Below are 18,937 nucleotides of genomic sequence, written 5' to 3'. Positions count from 1 at the left end.
GTTCAGTTTCCAATCTTGTCTGACCGGAGAACCTTTTTCCGCAACATTGGGATGTGGCACAGCTTTGTTGTCTATTACAGAAAATCTTTTCATGAACATTAAAAGTTGTGGCTACGACGTGACAAAATGTGAAAAAGTTCAGCGTGAATAAATTTCGCAAAGCGCAATAGATGACTTTAAGGAGCCTGTAATCAAATATTGGACCCCATTGGCTTTTTATCAGCCCTAATAATCTTTTCAGCTTGTTCGAGTTTTAACGCCGTGCCTAAAGTGGGGCTTGTCATCTGTGTAATCGGCTGGACAGGCTAGTTCTCGTCGAATGAGAGCCGCCAAACACAAACTGCATCGCACAACACCTAGGAAATCACTCTGTTCTCCGGTATTGATTTAAGCTGCATCTCTTAGATCCTGCACTCAGCGGCGCTTCCACTTTCAAGATGAGACAGATGAGATTTATCAGCAGAGGTGCAGGAGATGAAAAGCGGTGATATGTTCACGGCTGTCAGTCACTCAGTGCAGGCATTAGTCACAACGCGTCTGTTTTTGCCTGATCTGTTGCCTGTCATCTGCGCTCGCAAACAAATGCATCCCAAACGCATGGAGGAGAACCACACACACACACACACACACCTGTCTCATTTGACACACATTCACTCTCTCATACAGAATGCTTTCTTCTTGAAAAAGAGATTTCCAATTTCAGTCTTCCCTAAGTGGACAGCTCTTGTCCTTCAGAATGCAGGCAGGAAATGAGGCTTTGTTGGTGGATGGATCCTCCGTGGCATGTCCTGTCAGAGGGAGATGGAGGGGGGGATTCATTGGACCACCGTAAGCCTCGTGATCTGAGACACCAATTTTTCCGTCGACTGAGTTCTTGTTTTAAACTCCCCAAGTTTTGGTAATCGTTATTTTGCGCTTGTTGTTGCAAAGTTAGGCCTCGGCTTGATGGGCTGCTCACCACGTCCGCCTTCGAAGGATGAACGGAAATAAAATAAATATGAAAGAGCACCGAAGATTAGCGCGAGGAGAGAAAACTGAAGCAGTCATCTCCCCTCGAATACAGAGGCCATTCTTTGAATATTTGATGCAGACGGATAGGTGTTCACTCCAGTGGAACAAACTGGATTGGAGTCCAGTCGCTCAACTGGAAAAGGCTGTAATTTCCAAGTCATACTTGCGGAGTGTCCTTAAGATCCTCATTTCCGTCGTGGCAGAAGTGTGGCGTGTGGATCAGCACACCTGGGCCCTGCCCTCTGCCGAGGTCAAGTGTGCACGTGTGCATGCACTCGCAGCAGAACTCAGAGACATACCTGGGAATTTAATTTAATATGTATTTGGAGAATGATTAAATTGAGAAATGCTGTTCTTTTACGTTCTTATGCAAGAGAATACAACTGGTGGTTTAATTATGCAGCCTATGGGGTGGCAAATATTGATAAAACTACATTTTAAAGTGTTATCTCACTTTTCGTGTCTTCCAGCCCTTTATTTTATAGCTTGTTCATCTTTAGTAGTTTTTTCTTTTTGAGTGTTAAGAAATTTACTCATATGTTGATAATTTCGAGAGGAAAACCTATCATTACTGTTGGTCCTCCTGTAGCAGGTTAGTGTTGAGTATTAAATTATGAAACATTTAGCTTAAGTATTGCTGTTCAAAGTTTGCACTCTGACCTGGACCAAATCTCAGGCTGTTCTGGGCCCAGTCATTTTTAGTTCCCTCAGATATTGGGAATGCAGAAAATCCACTGTAAAAGAAACAAAACAAAGATGATTTCACTTGTGTCATGTTGCACAGACCTTTAGAAATAACACTTCACCTATTGTAGATGAGGTGTTGTTGGGAAATTTGTAGCAGCTTCCTCCAAACTAGTGAACCTTGGGACACTGCAGGGTGGAGGAGGAGGAAAAATGTGAACTGCTTTCCAAAATAAAAATTAAAAAAAACATCCTCAGAGTTTCTGCTGTTGAATGATTAAGCTGGAACAGAACTGCACTGTTATTGCATAGCTGCACAAAAACATTGAATGATTCCCAGTAATATAACCCTATTGAACTGTTACAGTTGTAGTTTTTTACTTTAAATAATGTTTCTATTTAAAAACGAAATTGTGAGAAGAAGAATGCTTGCTGTAGGTCTGAGTGTCTCTGGGTATCTTTCATTTGTACCTCTGCTGTTGTGGAAATTTTTGAAAAGTTTGCAAAGTAAATGAATTGGCAGTGTTTACGTAAAAATGTCTCATAAAATTCCAGCATAAAGGTCAAATTATTTTTCTTCTAAGCCGTAAGGGAATGTAATAAAAGGAAAGTGCTGTTCGCTTTTGTGTTGTATGCCTTAGACCTCATGCTGAAATCAGATCTGGACTACTCACATTTTATTTCATAGATGCAAAAATAGACAAAATCAGATACTGAAATACCAGCGTACTGATTTACCGTTTACTGGTTTACATGTAAATGAGCAAAACCTGCAAGCTTTGCAATCGATTAATAAAACAGCTAATTGTGAGAAATTATTTTGTTTTTTGTTTTTTTACTTCATTCAGTGGGTGAAGTAAGAAAGGCTGCAAGTGAAATCAAACAACAGAATCAGATGGAGTGGCAGCTGTACAAACTGAGAGAGCAAACATCAAAACAGGAAAAGGATGCTGCAGTTCTGTCGGTGACTTCTGAGGCAGAACCGAATATATTTGAGACTGGAAAGTGACAGTTAACACAACGAACCAAAACATCAAAGCTGAAAGTCTCGGGGCTCTGCCTAAGAGGTGTGCCTCATAAAAATCTGCTATTTTTGCAGGTTTGTAGTTTTAACTGAGTAAACCGCTCAAATGTGCTAGCTGCAGTCGGATAACCGATGCACTTCAATTTCAGGAATGTGTTCGGTTTTGCAGCTAAGGGCAGACCCTTAGCTGCCCCTGATTTATTTACGTTTTTACATTCCTCTGTATAAACTTATTCTCTTAATTTCATCAACACGCTGGGTGAAATTACAATATTTTGCCCTCCGCTACTATCAGTGGGTCACAGTCTGCGTTCTCACATATGCCGACTATTTTCTCTGATTCTTCTCCAAGGTGTAAGTGTAACCTCCACGCCTCCCAGTGCCTGCTGACTGAGGGGAACCTCCAGTGCCAGTGTGAACACAACACCACCGGGCAGGACTGCCAGAAATGCAAGAAGGGCTTCAAAGCCAAGTCCTGGAAAGCAGGTTCCTACCTGCCTGCACCAACTGGAACCCCCAACACCTGTACGTACCTGCTTCACGCATTGTGCTCATCTGATGTAGAGTGGTCAGACGTTTGCGTCCACTCATCACGGGATAAAGCGTCAGACATTTTGGGCTATGAATCCTATAATTCATAGAAAGTTAAAGGTGAATTTTATGTTTTTTTTAGTGGCTATCAAACCCCTGAAACAAGCCTGGGGGAATATTTTTCCACTCTTCATGGTGGATTTGGTATCCAGAAGGGTTATGAACTCAATCCACAAACTTTCAACAGAAGTTTAAAACATTGTTTAGTTGCTAATTAGAACCTGGTTCGTTTTGTTTGTCCTTTTGGAAGACACAAATGTTTCCAAATGTAGGTGTTCATGCTAGGTAAAGTTGGAGAATGTAGAGATATTTATTTATTATTCATTCTCCCCAATGATCCAGCATTACTCTCTGTGAAAAAGTCACACAGCATGATGCTACCACTACTAAGCTTGATCATTAATACAATGTTCCTAAATGTGTTAGAATGAACTTTATTTGTCTAAAAATTATTCTCGTCTATGTAGCCAAACAGCTCAGCCTTTTTCTCATCTGATATTTGAGCTTTTTTGTTTTTCCCCGGGATGCATTTTGCTCGTCCGTGTAGAAAGCTGTCAATTCAACATGATTTGGGTGGAGAGGCTCCATGACGATCTAAATCTCACTTCACCACAACTCTGGTTGTTCCAGCGTGAGATCTCCTGGGTTGTTCGTGAACATCTAAACTATTTCCTTCCATCTGAAAGTGACAGCTCAGGTGTTCGTCAAGACCCAGAAAAGTGGTTACGCATTAGAAAAATTCAACTCCTGTATGAATATTTGAACTGATGATCTTAGAATTGGACTTTTATTGATCTGCAGTTCTCCTCACATCTCACGTAGTTTCTTTGATTTCCCCATTACAGCAGAATTGGTCAGCGCTGCCAAAAATATTTTCTTGACGCTGGTAAAGAGAAACTGCCAGCTGCACTCAGTTGTGGTCATTAATGAGAAGCTAGTCCTTGGCCTTGTCAAGACGAAATATATTTTTGAAATCTTTGAGACTCTAAATTTTCTCAGGAATTCAGACTTGTTGGGGAAAAACAGTTCAGATGAATCTTGAAAGGACAAAATGATATGGCGCGCATACCCATGATGAGTGTGTGCAAACCCCAGACTTCAGCTATGACAGACACAGGTTATGACAATAACAAGATAAATGTGTAAATACTCCTATGTGTAAAAAAGTAAAATAAGAAAGACGTTTTACAAATCTAATTTCTCCATTTACAGTTGCTGTTTACATTTATATCTGCTGTACAAGCTAGCATTAGCATTACTTCACAGCTAAAGGAAGTTAGAAACGTAATGATTAAAAACTCCCTGTTTGGGTTTTGTTTTTTACTGCAATGTGACAATCGTTTAGGTCAGACATTTTTCAAATAATTCCTAAAATTACAACTGATATGATTCATTTTTATGGCTAACTGTACCATTTGATAACTGTAGCATACTTTTGTGAAAAAGACCCAAAGCATGATTCTGAAGTTCAAATGGTTGAACTTTGTTGTACTCTGTAAAGCCTTCGTGTTATCCGGTTCAAGTCTTGCTCTCTCTCATTGGCTGAATGAACCAGAAACAAATGGTGCTTAAATTACTTCTACGTCAAGACTGTGAACTTTGTTTCTGAGGGCTGCAGTCTGTCTCACTGTAGTACAATCGATGCATTAATCATATCATAACAAGCCATCATTGAATTCAGAATCATTCTTATCTAAGAAGAGTTGACATTCATTAGTTTTGTCTCATAAAAGATTTTGAATGACAATTTTTTTGCTCCATATTGGACTGATTGATGTACAGTAGGCATCACTACTGTGACTCTCAGGTCCTGAATGAAAAGTAGAACCAGAAGAACAAGCTGAAAAGAAAGGACGGTTTGAAAGATTACGAGGACACTAAGCTCTTTGGAGTTTCTGTGACCTGCTTGCAGAGAGCAGATCAGGGATGTGCAGCAGCACAGCGGTGTGTGAGGAGGAAATCCTTTTGGAGAGAGTAACCAGGCACAGCAGCTAGCTATGATAAAATAATAATCTAGGGCAGCCCCTCCCCACTTTTCTGCTTTTATACTGCCACACTCTTTATGCAATAAGAGAAACACCAGTGGAGACGCACACACACTTTTACATGCAGCTACACTGCAGAAAGTTGTCAGTTTTCTTCCCCCTCCCACCACCCCTCTCTGCTGTTGTTTCCAACACACTTATATTAGTGCTAACACACACCTTCAGACCTCACCCCTGGCCTTTTAAAACTCTTGGATCCCATTAGTGGCATTTAAAAATTTAAATGTTTGGAGCTTCCGCTTGGTTGCAATAGAAAGCAAAACGGCCATAGCTTTGAAAAAGACAAAATGCACTAAACATCGCAAGACTAAATCTAAATTTAGTTGAAAAATAAGCTTTATTTGGGGGGGGGAAGCTAATAAGAAAGACACTTAACTGGGTAGAACGAACATATGAATCTGGGAAAGAGGAAAATATGGGATGAGGGGGAAGACGGTTCAGATCCTGTAATTACTCCGGGACGGTGAGAGGTTGGTCTTCTGCAACCCTTATTTTTATTTTTTTTTCTGCAACCCGGCTTTTTCCCCCATCTGAGTCTGATAAATGAGCCAGAGTCGAGTCTTTAGGCAAATTGAATGCATAAATAAACAAGTTCTCATCTCCGCTTCCTTTTCTTATTCTCTTCCAGGTACAATTGCTGGTTCCCCCTCCGGTTCTAGTAAGTAATAATGCAAATCAAAGGAGAAGATGTGCTACTCATTTCTGCCTCTCTTCCCCGCTCGCTTCTTATCCCTTTTCTGTTGCACTGAAATTTTGAAGTTAACCATCTATGTTTTTTTTTCCATCTGTATCCCTGCTAAACTCCACCTCTCTCCCCTGTGATGTTCAGCTGGCTCTCTCCAGTCGCTCTTTTCTTTTTTTTTTTCTTTTTTCTCCCCCCTACATCTCTACACTTGGAGCTTCATTATTAATAGATCTCTCTGTCGCCGCATCCTTTCATCACAGAACATCACACTAACCTGCACAGAAGGAATTCTTCCACATATCTGCTTTTCATATTTAGACTAATGACAGTTTGCCGCTGATGGATTGAAGGAAGGAGGAATGAGGGGGGGTAGGGGGGGTTTGTGCATATGTCGGTGCATGGAGCAGCAAAACAGAGCCGGGAGAGAACAGAGGGAGCAATTGGAGATAAGGATGTGGGCATATGTTAGTTTGTTGTAATGCAGTGTGATTCAGGGTGAGGAGCGAGGGAAGGCAGGAATAAAAGGGAATTTGATTAGGGATTCTCTCTGTGGAGAGGCTCTCAGCCTCCGAGCTGTTAGACAGAAACGATCGGCAAAGTGGCAACTTCTACCCTGACAGCACTGGGTTCTCCTCCACATGGCCTGACAGTAAGAGACGAGTGGATGCACGGGCAAACTTAGCAACTGGACCGGGCTGCAGAGAGAGAGCGACTCCAACGCGACCTCCTTTGACAATCAAGACACAACTGAGTGATTTATTTGAGCAAATAATGGCTTTGGTAAAATATTCTAGATGACTGTGTGGTGTTAGCTGTGGAGGACCGATTTCAAACTCATTTTTAATTCAATGGTATGGTGAGTTTTAAATGAATTTTTTTTTTTCCATTTTTGAAAAGAATCTGTCTCTGGGATTGCAATACCTGTGTTCCACCAGTAGGTGTACAAAACGTCGGTGTTGATCACATTGAAGGAGATCCTGAGTCAAGTTTTTTTTTTTTTTTTTTTTTTTTACATAATTTTTCATTCTCCTCTCAGCCAATAACCTTTTCAACTTACTAACCTCATTATGAGTTCATTTTTCATCATTTTCATTTTTGATAATCACAGGATATTCAATCCACATGAATACATTGCAGACAGTTTTTAAAAAAAAAAAAAATTGCCATTCGTCCCCAAAACGTCCGGTGAGAACAGAGTAAAACGTCTCTGTTTTGCAAATTGTCCCCATCGCTGCAGGACAGATCCGGCACTTGTCAATGCATCGTTTAATTTGTTTGAGTTTGTAAAGTAAAAAAAAAGAAAAACAAAAACAAATCACCTCTTTACCTTCACACTGTATGTTTTCTTTTCCTGCAAATGAAGATAGGAAAGAGGGTGAGGATGACGTTGAAGCTGCAACTGAAGCAACGTTCATCTCCGAAGCTGAACGGTCGCCGGCCGTTACACACGAGCCTTTAAGTTCTCCTTTGGAAGGTGCGAAGCGTAGCTTAGCATTAGATAGAGAAACCAAGTAGCTTTTCCTTTTTACTGTAAAAACAAGTAGCGGAAGCCTAACCCCATAATGTCACTTCAGTCCTGTCTAGTGTACACCAGCAGACATGTAGTTCTAGTTACACCAACAGTTGCACACACTGCAGAAAAAAAAGTGTCTTTTTTATTTAGTCCTAAAACAGCAAATCTACCTTTTCATGAAGGTCACACCAACAGAAGCCAAGTGCTTTTGTGATTTTGCAACAATAAAATGCTTAAGGCTATTTTTTTCCTCTTTCGCTCCCCCGTCTTTAAGATTCTGACACTTACTTCACCAATATTTCTTAAAGGAGTGCTTCAGTATTTTGGGAAACATTCGTCTCCCTGTCAGAGAGCTGGAACAGATGATTGACAGCGCTCTCATGTCTGTTTCTCAGATATGATGCAGCAGACAGCAGCTGTTTAGCTCATCCAGAGACTGAAAGCAACAATCCTGGCCTACAAGACAATGAGACACCTTAAGTTAACCTTTCCTTGTTTTGCAGTCAATATGAAACGTATTATGGAAACGATGAGGACGTGCTTGTTGGCTTGGCACTGCCACAGCTTGGAGAAATTGTTGACTGCACAACAACTCCTAGGAGTATAGTTTGTAGAGATTTCGTTCGAGATTATTGGAGTAAGTTAAAACTGAGCTTCAGAGGCTTTTAATTTGAGTCCTTGGTCATATGCTACACTTGACTTGTTGATTAGCTTACAAAGAAATATGTTCTCAATTTTGTACAAGTGACAGTGCCAGAAGTTTGAAAACACTCATGGCCATACAGGTCATATAATGTTTTTTTCTCAAGGTGAAATTATTACACCATGATTTTATAAACAAGAACTGACTTCATACATTTGAGTTTATTGTGAAGTCCCTCCAATCAACACAGGGTCATAATTTATGGATGCCAGCTAGAATCTACTCCCATCCTATTAGTCTTTGGTTTATTGCATCTTGAGAAGTTGCAGAGAAACCCCTATCTTTTGTAGCCATCATATTTCTCCCTTAACAGACATGGTAGTGTTCCTTTAAATTATTTGGCTTCCTGGAACAGACCTGGCTTTCAAGAATAGTCCATAAATTCACTTGTTTTCCTGTTTGGCGCTATTCCAGGAATGACATGTTAATCTGCTTTGTCAATTCCCAAGCCAGCTTTGATGTGTGTTCGGGTACATGGCCCTGTTGGATCACCCAATCTCACCAGAACTGTCACACACACACACACACACGAAAGTAAATTGCTTTGGATGTTCCAAAACAATCCAAGCAAATCAGAGATTCAATCCTAACTAAGATGTTGGAGCACTTTTCTTGTTGGGGGGTGAAAAAGTGGTAAACTTATTGAATAAAAATCATCACACAAGACTTGAATCTTCTCTGCTCCAATCAGACCAACAGGGAGGAGATTTATTCAGCACATCTATGTAAACTTTACAAATTCAACAATTACAGCAAATCTTCCAAAAAGCTCAAACTCTTTAATGGTTACATGACCTTTTACAGGACTTCATACCTATTGGGGTCCAACCACAGCCGGGATATTTCAAAGCCGACTGTAACAGCTTACAGCACTTTAAGAGTTTCTGTCTCCGAAATTCACTCTGGTGACTTGAAGCTGTGAAGAGTGAAAACATAAGGAGGCAAATTGATTATGTGGACTGATTAATTTTTAACTGGCTAGTGACCTGAGACATCAAGATGTACACAGTATCATTTCATTTTTACTACATTTTAATATATGTAGTAAATTGTAACAATCTGCTCATTTAAGTTTGGGAGTAGGTAAAAAATAATGAGTGGGTGGGTTTTCCGAAGTGAAAAGCTGAATTTCCTCTTTTGAAGTTTCTCTTTATTTGATCATGATAGCACAGCAGAGCCTCTTCTGGTGCCTGCATACACAAAAACAACGCCCCAAAGGAAGCCTGCTATTGAAAATTAAGAAAGACTTTTTTTTTTATCAGTCCAACATATCTGACCACCTCAATAAGTGATGATTTTTTTCTTCTTCTGGATGTTTAAATGATGCAGTCACATTGCAGCAGGAACTTCCTACACATCTGTGACAAGTCCAATGTGCGCTCCTGTGGACGTGCTTATAGACTCTGACAGTCGGGGTGTTTGTGTCAGTGTAGGAATCATTCATAATTCATCCTCCAACTTACTGGAGGTCTTAAGCGGAACATTGACCGTTTCTCAGGCTTTTTATATCCCTGACATTAATGTTGGATGTGGATTGTCCTGTCTTGAAAGCTGGGTTGTCAAAGTGTTGTGGATATTCAGACTTTATTTGTTCTGACTGACTGATCTGAAACAACCCCCGGAGAGACGGGGAAGGTTTCTGTCAGCTGCCTCGATGTACAGTAAAGTGGTCTTTAAAGCCCTTAAAGCCCAGCTTGCCTTCATACTAAATTAAAACCTGCCATCTTGGTAAGCAGCTGCACCTTTAATGCCGTGCCAAAACGGAAGTCAAAACGTGGGATGCGCTTGGATTTCCACATCAGCGTGATGTCATCGGACTTTTTCTGGTCTTGAAGGAATCCATTAAGCGTGGGCGTTTTGAACAACGCAGCAGTTTTTGTTGTTTGGCTGACATCAGGAGGAAACTCAAAAGAGTTCAATGATTAGCAATGACTCAGGAGAATCTGACAGGAGCTTCGACTGAGGGGCTCGAGAGCCTTTGATAGTTCATCATGAAGGACGTCGGCTAACGATAACGTGCGCGGTTCAGTCAAACTCGAGCGAAACAGGAACATTTTCTGATCTTAAACTGCCTACAGAGTGTTTCCTTTTAAGTTGTATGCTTTTGCTGCACCTTTGCAACCTTAATTCAAATATCACATATTGATTTAATGATTCAGTACCTTTCTGTGTGGAGATTGCATGTACTATGTGCTGTGCATCCATGGGTTTTTGATGGCTTTCTCCCCCAGTCAAAAACATAAATGTTAGTTTAAGGAGCCTCTCCAGTTGCTCCTTATAGAAAACTTATGAAAACTAAAGTTTGTATTTGTACTCAGACCCCTTTACTCTGATATGCCTAAATAAAATCTAGGGCATCCTGTCAGTTTCGGTGTGCAGTGCCATGTAGAACCACTGCACTGGACAGAACAGCTCCTGCATGAAACATTGTGGTGGCGGCATGATGCTGAGGGTTTTTCTTCAACTGGGATCGCAAAAGACTTGAGCCAGAGGACGTGTTTCATGACCCCAAACTTACAGCTGCAGCTACGTTTAGACCGAAGCATGTTAGTTTTCAGATGACCCAGTCAAAGTTCAGCTCCAAATCCAATTGAGAATCTGGAAGATCTGGAAACTGATGTTCACAGACACTCCCAGTTTGACTCAGGTTGTATAACAGACAAAAACAACATATTTAAAAATATGGATATGTATGCTCAGAGAGTAAAAAAAAAGGGAAGTTGATTCTAGAAACATACATGCTACTAAATGACTATTTAATATAAGTAGCTCAAAGGTGAAAAATCCTATCCAACAGCAACTGCTGCCTTTTTAAAAATCTTAGGCTTAGAGGAGTGTATTTAGGTTTTAGCCTGACCCTGTTGTATGTAAACCCTGTTTTTGTGTGTAGGTGTGCGTGCATGTGAGTGTGTGTGTGTGCGGGTGTGTGTGTGTGTGCGTGTGCGTGTGTGCGTGTGTGTGTGCATGTTTAGATTTATGGCAGGCATATGGTGCAGTTCAGTGGAACCCATAAATCATCTCCATCTCCTCTGTGTCCTCACGGGGATCTGAGGTCTTAGGTCCCATTCTCACCAAGCGGCCGCCACTACTGTTTGCACACGCACACACTACAACACACACACACACACACACACACACACACACACACACACACACACACACACTACAACACACTGACACGCCAAGCTTTTATGCTGCTGTGTGTAGCTATGATGTCTATAAGTAGTTCACTTTACCCCATTAATTATCTTAAATGACAAAAAAAAAAAAAAAAAACTTTAATGTCTAATGTTTTTTCTGAAACTTCAAAATATTTGACCAGGAATGGAAGTTAGAAAATAATTGTAGCATCATATCATGGTTGGATTTTATTTTATATCTTAATATTTTCTGGTTGGACGGGAAGGAATAATGAAAAACGAAGGGATTTGTCGTTTGTTTCGTGTTATAAACTGCTGCCTGCCCAGATGTATCTATGAAATCCTTACAGCATGCAGTATGTGTCAGACAGCCATGTCATAGTACTCGCATCCTTTGTCTTGTCTCTGCCCCAGTTACATCAGCGAGCACGCTCAGAGGATTAGCGATCTATTGGCAACAGAGTCTGATCCACCGGGCACGCAGCTCATTGGTCAGTCTGGACAGATGGGTGTAGGCATGGTGGAGGGGGGGTTTCAGGTCATAGTGACCCAATCCTTGAACCCTGTCATAAATCTACAAGCCCCGACCACATGACCTTCACGTGACCACCGTTTTATTTTTCATCCAAAAATCTGGAACTTAACAAGAGCTTCGAAATGCACGGTCACGTGGTCGGGCACGTGCGGGAAAGTGTGCGAACACGGGCCGGCGTTCACGCTGCTCTCCTCAAATCCTTGAATTTTTCACAAAAAAAGAGAAAAGAAAAAAACCCAACCTCAGCTCTGGTTATCGACTGATTGGATCATGGCTTGAAAATCATGTGACGCATTAACAACATCCATGCTGGTTGACTTCCATTAAGATTTCATGCAGATGCTAACAGATCCTGAATCACGATGGCTTCATTATTGCGAAGCCAAATCAGCGTCTCACACTCTTGTAACAAATGATGAGAATGCTAAGACTGACAAGTGACATTTAGGTATTATTTACACTTTCTTAGACGATTTTTAGAAGAAGTGATAAATGATCTCATTATATGCAAATCCATTTGTGAGGAGGACACCCAGACGTGTGTATGCACATGAACAGAGGGGGATGCGTTCGACGTCGTGTGTGTGCAGTAGGTGCTTGTGTGTGTGTGTGTGTGCGAGAGAGACTGTGTCATCATGGGACTGTTAGTGAGTCCATTTGGACAGATGGGTGCATTTCTACAGGATTATGATGGATATCGGTTCAGACTGTTGATGCCGACCACGAGAGAGCAATGTTGCTGTCAGATGGATGCAAACTAAACTTTTATTTTACGTTTTATTTCTGTGCATGCAGAGGATTCGGACCTCAAAGTCCCCGCGGCTGAGGTTGGAAACTCACTTTTCAGTTCTCTAAACCCTCATCATCTTGATAAAAGTGAAGGTAGGCACGACGCGTAGAACCTGCCCCAGATAATTTAGCTGTGCTTTAGTGTTGTTACACTACAATAGATAATTGCACCCTCTAAAAATTGCTGGGTTAAAAATAACCTAATTTAGCTGGTATAGTTGAGCTCAAAGTTATTCCTATACCTTACAGAGTCAGATTTAAGACAATCTTTAGTTTTTACAAAGAATCTAATGATTAGGGTGATGCGAAGGGGGCCTTCCATCCTTAAAAACTTGGAGCTTTTAAATAGCGGCGGGGCATTTAAAAAAGTGCCCAGAGATAATAAGAAGGATTTTGTTGCTTTGAAAAAAAAAATAAGCCAGCAGTTTTTGCTGTGTGTGTGTGTGTGTGTGTGTGTGTGTGTGTGTGTGTGTGTGTGTGTGTGTGTGTGTGTGTGTGTGTGTGTGTGTGTGTGTGTGTATGAGTTTTATGATCTGCAGATATATTAGTGAATGTAGAACACGTAACCTGCTTGCTCAACCATTTTTTTTGCCCCCTCCTCTTAGTTTGCCCATTAGCCATTTGTGCTTTTTAGCTTTGTGCTCTGAAAACCTACGAAGAACAAGAAATTCCTAAAATATTTTCAGACACTCTTATAACCAGTGAGTAAGGTCGCTTTTATCTCTTCCGTCTCTCAAACCGTGCAGTGTATTTAGTGTAGCAACTCCAATGTATGTACAAAATAGAATATGGTAGTAATTTAGGATTAATCATTGTTATGTCAGTCCTGTAATGGAAGACGAGCGTCATTATCGGATTAGGTTCTGTTACAGACGCCATTATCTAAATGCAACTTAAGTTACACGGTGTGAAGAGGAAATTCTTGATCGATCTGGCTGGCACTGACAGAAAAAAAAAAAAAAAAAAAACCTTCTCAGAAATATCTATCCAGATAATCAACCAAAAAGAAAAACTGCAGTCATAAATAAATATTCTACGGCAATAAATTTAAAAAAAGACATACACATTTTTAGAATCGATAATAATATCAGATGTGCTACCCATAACAGAAAAGGAATGTATTTTTTTTTTATTTTGCAGGTATTTATACGGGCTGCACAGTGGTGCAGTTGGTAGAGCTGTTGCCTTGCAGCAAGAAGGTTCTGGGTTCAATTCCCAGCCCCGGTCTTTCTGCAGTTTGCATGTTCTCCCTGTGCATGCGTGGGTTTTCTCCGGGTACTCCGGTTTCCTCCCACAGTCCAATAACATGACTGTCAGGTCAATTGGTTTCTCTAAATTGTCCCTAGGTGTGAGTGTGTGCATGGTTGTGTGTCTCTGTGTTGCCCTGTGACAGACTGGCAACCTGTCCAGGGTGAACCCCGCCCCTCGCCCAACCCTAGCTGGAGATAGGCACCAGCAACCCTCACGACCCCACTAAGGGACAAGGGTGTAAAGAAAATGGATGGATGGAGGTATTTATACAATCAGTTAATAAAAGTTTCAGTGAAGCAGGATTCTGTAATCCTGCCTAACCCCAAATAAAAAAAAAACAACTTCATCTGTTAGTTGTACTTGAACAAGTTAACAGGGAAGTGGCATTTTTGTGTGTTGAGCTGAGAGAAATGTGGCATATGTAGAGTGCAAAATATTAAGGAAGCAAATAAAAATATGGATAAAGTAGTACTCCATCTAAAAGGCTATTTGTGAGGAGATATACTTTTGTATTTTCAAAGATAAATACCTACCAATACAATCATTAAATCAGCAGGAAACATAGTGATGCCTAATTTATGGATACAGATGATGGTATTCATTCATTCAGCATAGTGAGAATTTAAGCATACACAGTCCAGTGTATGACTGGGTAACACCACAATGAATGATATTGTATATTTATTATTATTATTTTACAACCACGTCAACAATGGTCACACCCCTAATATGCACAATGCTTGTAAGCTGAACAGTATTTCCAGCAGTGAAAGGGTTGTGGAACAGCTTTTGAATTTAGCCTATCTCAGCAGTGTGAAATCACACTTTCATCGTGCGTTCTCACTTTCTGTGTGTGTGAAATAGAAAGAGAAAAGCTAGGCTTTCTTCAGATAAACAATCTGAGGCAGCATCTCTTATGCTAATGCCTTAGCTTGCTCATTCCTCATCGCATTTACATTCTCTGTCCTCCTGCACCTGATTCAACAGACAGCGGAGCTCCAGCGCCAGAAAGCAGATTTACAGAGGGCTCAGTCCCTCAAACGCACCACGCGTTACCCACCCGCACTTCATCTGAGCCTCCGCTGGTTCCGACGGGACAATCTGACACGCTTCCTGTCAGAACGGAGCTCCATCCTCCTTCGTTGTCGTCTCCGCCGGGGGAGGACGGAGTTTCCCCGCCACGGGAGTTCACTCATTCAGAAACGGTCCCTGAGCATTCACATCTGTCCCACCCTGTTCCAGGAGGTTCCTCTCATCACTCTGTCACTAATCATCATCATCATCATCACATAGAAGAGCCTACTGTAAAAGTTCAGCATCATTCAAGCCTAACTGACGGAGGTAAGGCACACCATTGACTAGATTAGTCAAAATCTGACGTGGGAGATCATTTTCCAAGCAGGGTGCTTTATTTTGGGATCATTTTTGTGTTACACTGCATCATCTCACATGTCAGAGGGAATTGTTGAGTTCGCCGAGATTCCCTCACTGTGGGTGTGAGGGTGAGCCAGCGTACTGATGAGGGAAAGTTTAATGTGCGATATAGGGAAGTCTTTGAAGGAATGACTTCAGTTGGCATTGTGTTTGCATCATTCAGAGACATTGAGGGGATTGAGGAACATCAGCCACAGGATCAGAGCCAAGACAAGACACGAAGACAAAGCAGACAGAATTGGGGCAAAGCCCAACTTAACCTCACCCAGCTGCAGCACATTACAAACTACGGCGTCTGCAGCATTAATGTACAAACTCTGGAAGCATAAATAAAGCCGTATTGTATCGTCAGAGGTAACTGCCTGTTGGTTTAGGCGTGGTGTCAGCGTGCCTGCCAGGGCGCCGATGAAGAGCTTCATCACTGTCTATCCTTACAAAGCCCGACCGACTCTCACACACACCCCTTCGCTTTCAGTCGCTGCAGAATGAGCAAGAACCTGGAATGCCTCCGCTGCCAACGTCTGATGTCAGACAGTTTTTGGGGGCTGAGCTGACTGAGATTAATACCGAGAATCATCCTGCCCCTGAGGCAGCGCAGGTTACCGAGATCAAATTCATTTACGCTCTCCGCCGCGCAACGGCAGCCCCCCGAAACAACCCGTGATTCAGAATCCCGCTTCGCCGCGGCGAGCGACAGATGTGTGAGAAGGCGGGTCTGGTTGGCCAGAGGAGGACACAGTCAGAGAGACGTAGGCTGGGTGCACTTTGATGAGATGCAGCGATGGCATGAGGCCAGTTTTGTGAAGCGGTTCTGGGTGCTGTGAGAACAGCAGCCGTCGTCCTGTCTCACCGGAGCCCCGGGGAAAGTGGGGGGAGAGAGAAAGAGAGGGAGGGGGAGAAAAGAGCGAGTGGGCGGGAGGTAGCCTGGAGGGGGATGCTCCGCAGGGGAGCAGGATGCTTGCTGAATCCCCCCCGTATCTGTAAAAGAACTCACAACGCCCGCTCTAAACACCTCATGGGGGGGGAAACACAGATGGAGGCTTGCAGCTCTGTAGTCTCTAGCGGTCCGGCAATCATTAGTCCCTCAACGATGTTCACGGTGTGGTCACTCGCTTTGATTAGTTATTCCCATTTTTGTTAGCAATCATCTCTTTGAGGAAGACTGTGGTGGTTTAACTAAATGAACCACGCGTTTGTTGATGAAAAGGCTTGATCTACATATAAGTCTGACCAAGAGTTTATATTGTGTTTCATCTGATATAAAAAAAAAGGTTATAATTATGCACACACTGCATGCACTGCACTCTAATATTTAGTTACATGTCCTTTAGCAAGTTGCAAAGAAATAACACACTGCTTGTGTCTGTCAAGTGGAATTATTCTGGCTGGAAATTTGATCTGTCGCCTTGCAAGAAAGGTAGAGAGGCCCATTAAATCTAGCTTTGCTTTCTACCATTTTCAGTAGAGTAGAAGGTGAGGACACTACAGAAGTGCAATGATGGTCTGCTTTGGTAGTTCCAAAGCCACGTCGATGTGCATTTCAAACCATTGTCTTGTTGGAAAATTCAATGGTATTCAACAAGCTTATCTGTTGATTTGAAAATCATCTTTCTTCGTTATTTGTACCCACCGATGTTCTTTGATGCACCAGTACCACTGGCAGCAAAAAACATTTACAAGTCTTACTTTGACTCTTCCAAACACACATTTTGTCATTAGATAAATGTCCCCATTTCACAATAAAAGCATTTGATTTCAACATTTAGGCAGCTTCACTTGTCAGATGTGATAGAAGGTGTCTGGTTTGGACAGATCCTTCTTTCATGGTCAGTCAGCGCTGATGTTATACACCTCAGTTATATTTTTATACAGGCTTAAGCCGAGGTGGTTCCTGGACTGTTCTTGAACATCATAATGAGTGAAAATGTGCCACAGCTGGATGATTCAAAAGAATAATTACCTCAAGCACATATTGAAGCTGGTTTGGAATGGCTAACGCTGGCTAACATTAAGCCTCTGCAACGGTTGACCTCAGCCTTGTTGGAGATTTATTTCTATTGCTTAAAAGCAAAGGCTGTGTCAGTATCCTACCAAATGAGCTTTATCATTTCTGATAAGAGTGGTCAAATATCCAGCCAGACATATGCCACAGCCTTGTTAATACCTAGAGAAAAACTGTGTAGTTTTTCAGAAAAATGTTACGAAAAAGCTCAAACTCGCTCACCTAGTTTCTGTTTTGAAAGTCCCTTAAAGTTCATGCCGTCGCCGTGTTTCTGTACACTTTAGACCTGCTCTGTATTAACTAAACTAGCTTCACATCTCTCCTTTTTTTTGTTTGGACTCAATCTGTTAGCCCAAAAAGCATGCAGTAGAGGATCTTGGGAACAATATCAAGCCCTGAAGGAGAACTAGGCAGAGGCAATTAAAAATGCGTTACAACTGGTATGTGTGTGCTCGGTTAGCTGGTATTGATTGAAGATGTTTTGTTCTTATCTCAACACAGGGAAATACATCCGTGAGAAGGAGTTACTGTATCATAAGCCAGATATTTTGTGCTTTGTCTAGGTATATTTTGGATGAAAAAGGGGGAACGAACATTCAGACACATTCATGACATTCACATAAAAGCGGGAGCATGTCATACCTTTCACACCCAGAGTGAAAGTGTAGCAATGAAGAAGCTGCTCAAGCCCCTCTGACTCTCATAGCCCTCCCCGAAGCCCAGGGCTGAGGTCCCCAAAGGGCCGATCCGCTATCTGACAGAGAGGGAGAGAGAGAGAAAGAAAGACAAGAAAAAAGAAAACTAGGTCTTAGCAGGAGGCAGGAAGACAACAGACACCATCAGTAATCTTTAGCCGCTGCAGCATCAGCCTAATTGTGAAGTTCATATTGTTCAGGCTGCTGAGGAAATACCCCACAACGTCTCTGTTCTCGTTTTGTTGATTATGACTGTGGTTCTTCAGTTTCCCACAAGTCTGTACATGAGAATCACGGACACAAGGCAACAAGCTCCACTGAGCATGAGCGAGGCAGGGAGGAGGAGGAGGAGGACGACGAAGAGGAAACATCTAAAACGACAGGTATCTCGCGTAAATGTAGAGGCAGACGTAACTCTCAGCACAGAAACGGTGCGCAAAATAAAAACTTTTAATATGGACGCTGACAGCTCAGAGTGAAAAACGGCCATATAAAAACTCAAGGTCGGATCTATATAAATTCATCTCTTCGCTGACAAAATAGTCTGTCATTCAGGCAGTTTTTGACACCGAAAGCATCATCATAGATTCACTTAGACAGTGACTGAAGCTGATGGGTTCAAAATGAAAAAGATTTTTTGAGAAAAGGGGGGAAAATAAATTTCACCTCCTTTTGAGGACCTTTGTGTAAACAGCATTACTCTGTGATAGGTGCCCACAGTCCAAAGCCGCAACACGAGACCCACGGCCACAAGCCAACAACTTTATCTGAACACGAGGGGCGGCGCAGCGAGGCGGGGGGGCATGCAGAGGCTAAAGGTATCCATTTAGTATGG

General features: G+C 41.9%; 1 protein-coding gene across 1 annotated transcript in view; it reads left to right on the top strand.

The window, feature by feature from the left end:
- ntng2b (netrin g2b) overlaps nt 1-18,937 on the top strand; it is an 82,727-nt gene that overhangs the window by 40,583 nt on the left and 23,207 nt on the right. The window contains exons 4-9 of the mRNA XM_088011341.1: nt 3,072-3,244; nt 5,984-6,013; nt 7,404-7,514; nt 12,727-12,813; nt 14,959-15,312; nt 18,813-18,920. Coding sequence (XP_087867467.1) covers nt 3,072-3,244; nt 5,984-6,013; nt 7,404-7,514; nt 12,727-12,813; nt 14,959-15,312; nt 18,813-18,920 — 863 coding nt within the window. The remainder of the gene's footprint in view (nt 1-3,071; nt 3,245-5,983; nt 6,014-7,403; nt 7,515-12,726; nt 12,814-14,958; nt 15,313-18,812; nt 18,921-18,937) is intronic.

Source organism: Poecilia mexicana, unplaced genomic scaffold (assembly GCF_051168715.1).
Source record: "Poecilia mexicana isolate PSO_F unplaced genomic scaffold, ASM5116871v1 scaffold_12, whole genome shotgun sequence".
NCBI lineage: Eukaryota > Metazoa > Chordata > Actinopteri > Cyprinodontiformes > Poeciliidae > Poecilia > Poecilia mexicana.
This window is presented reverse-complemented; position numbering and strand designations above follow the sequence as displayed.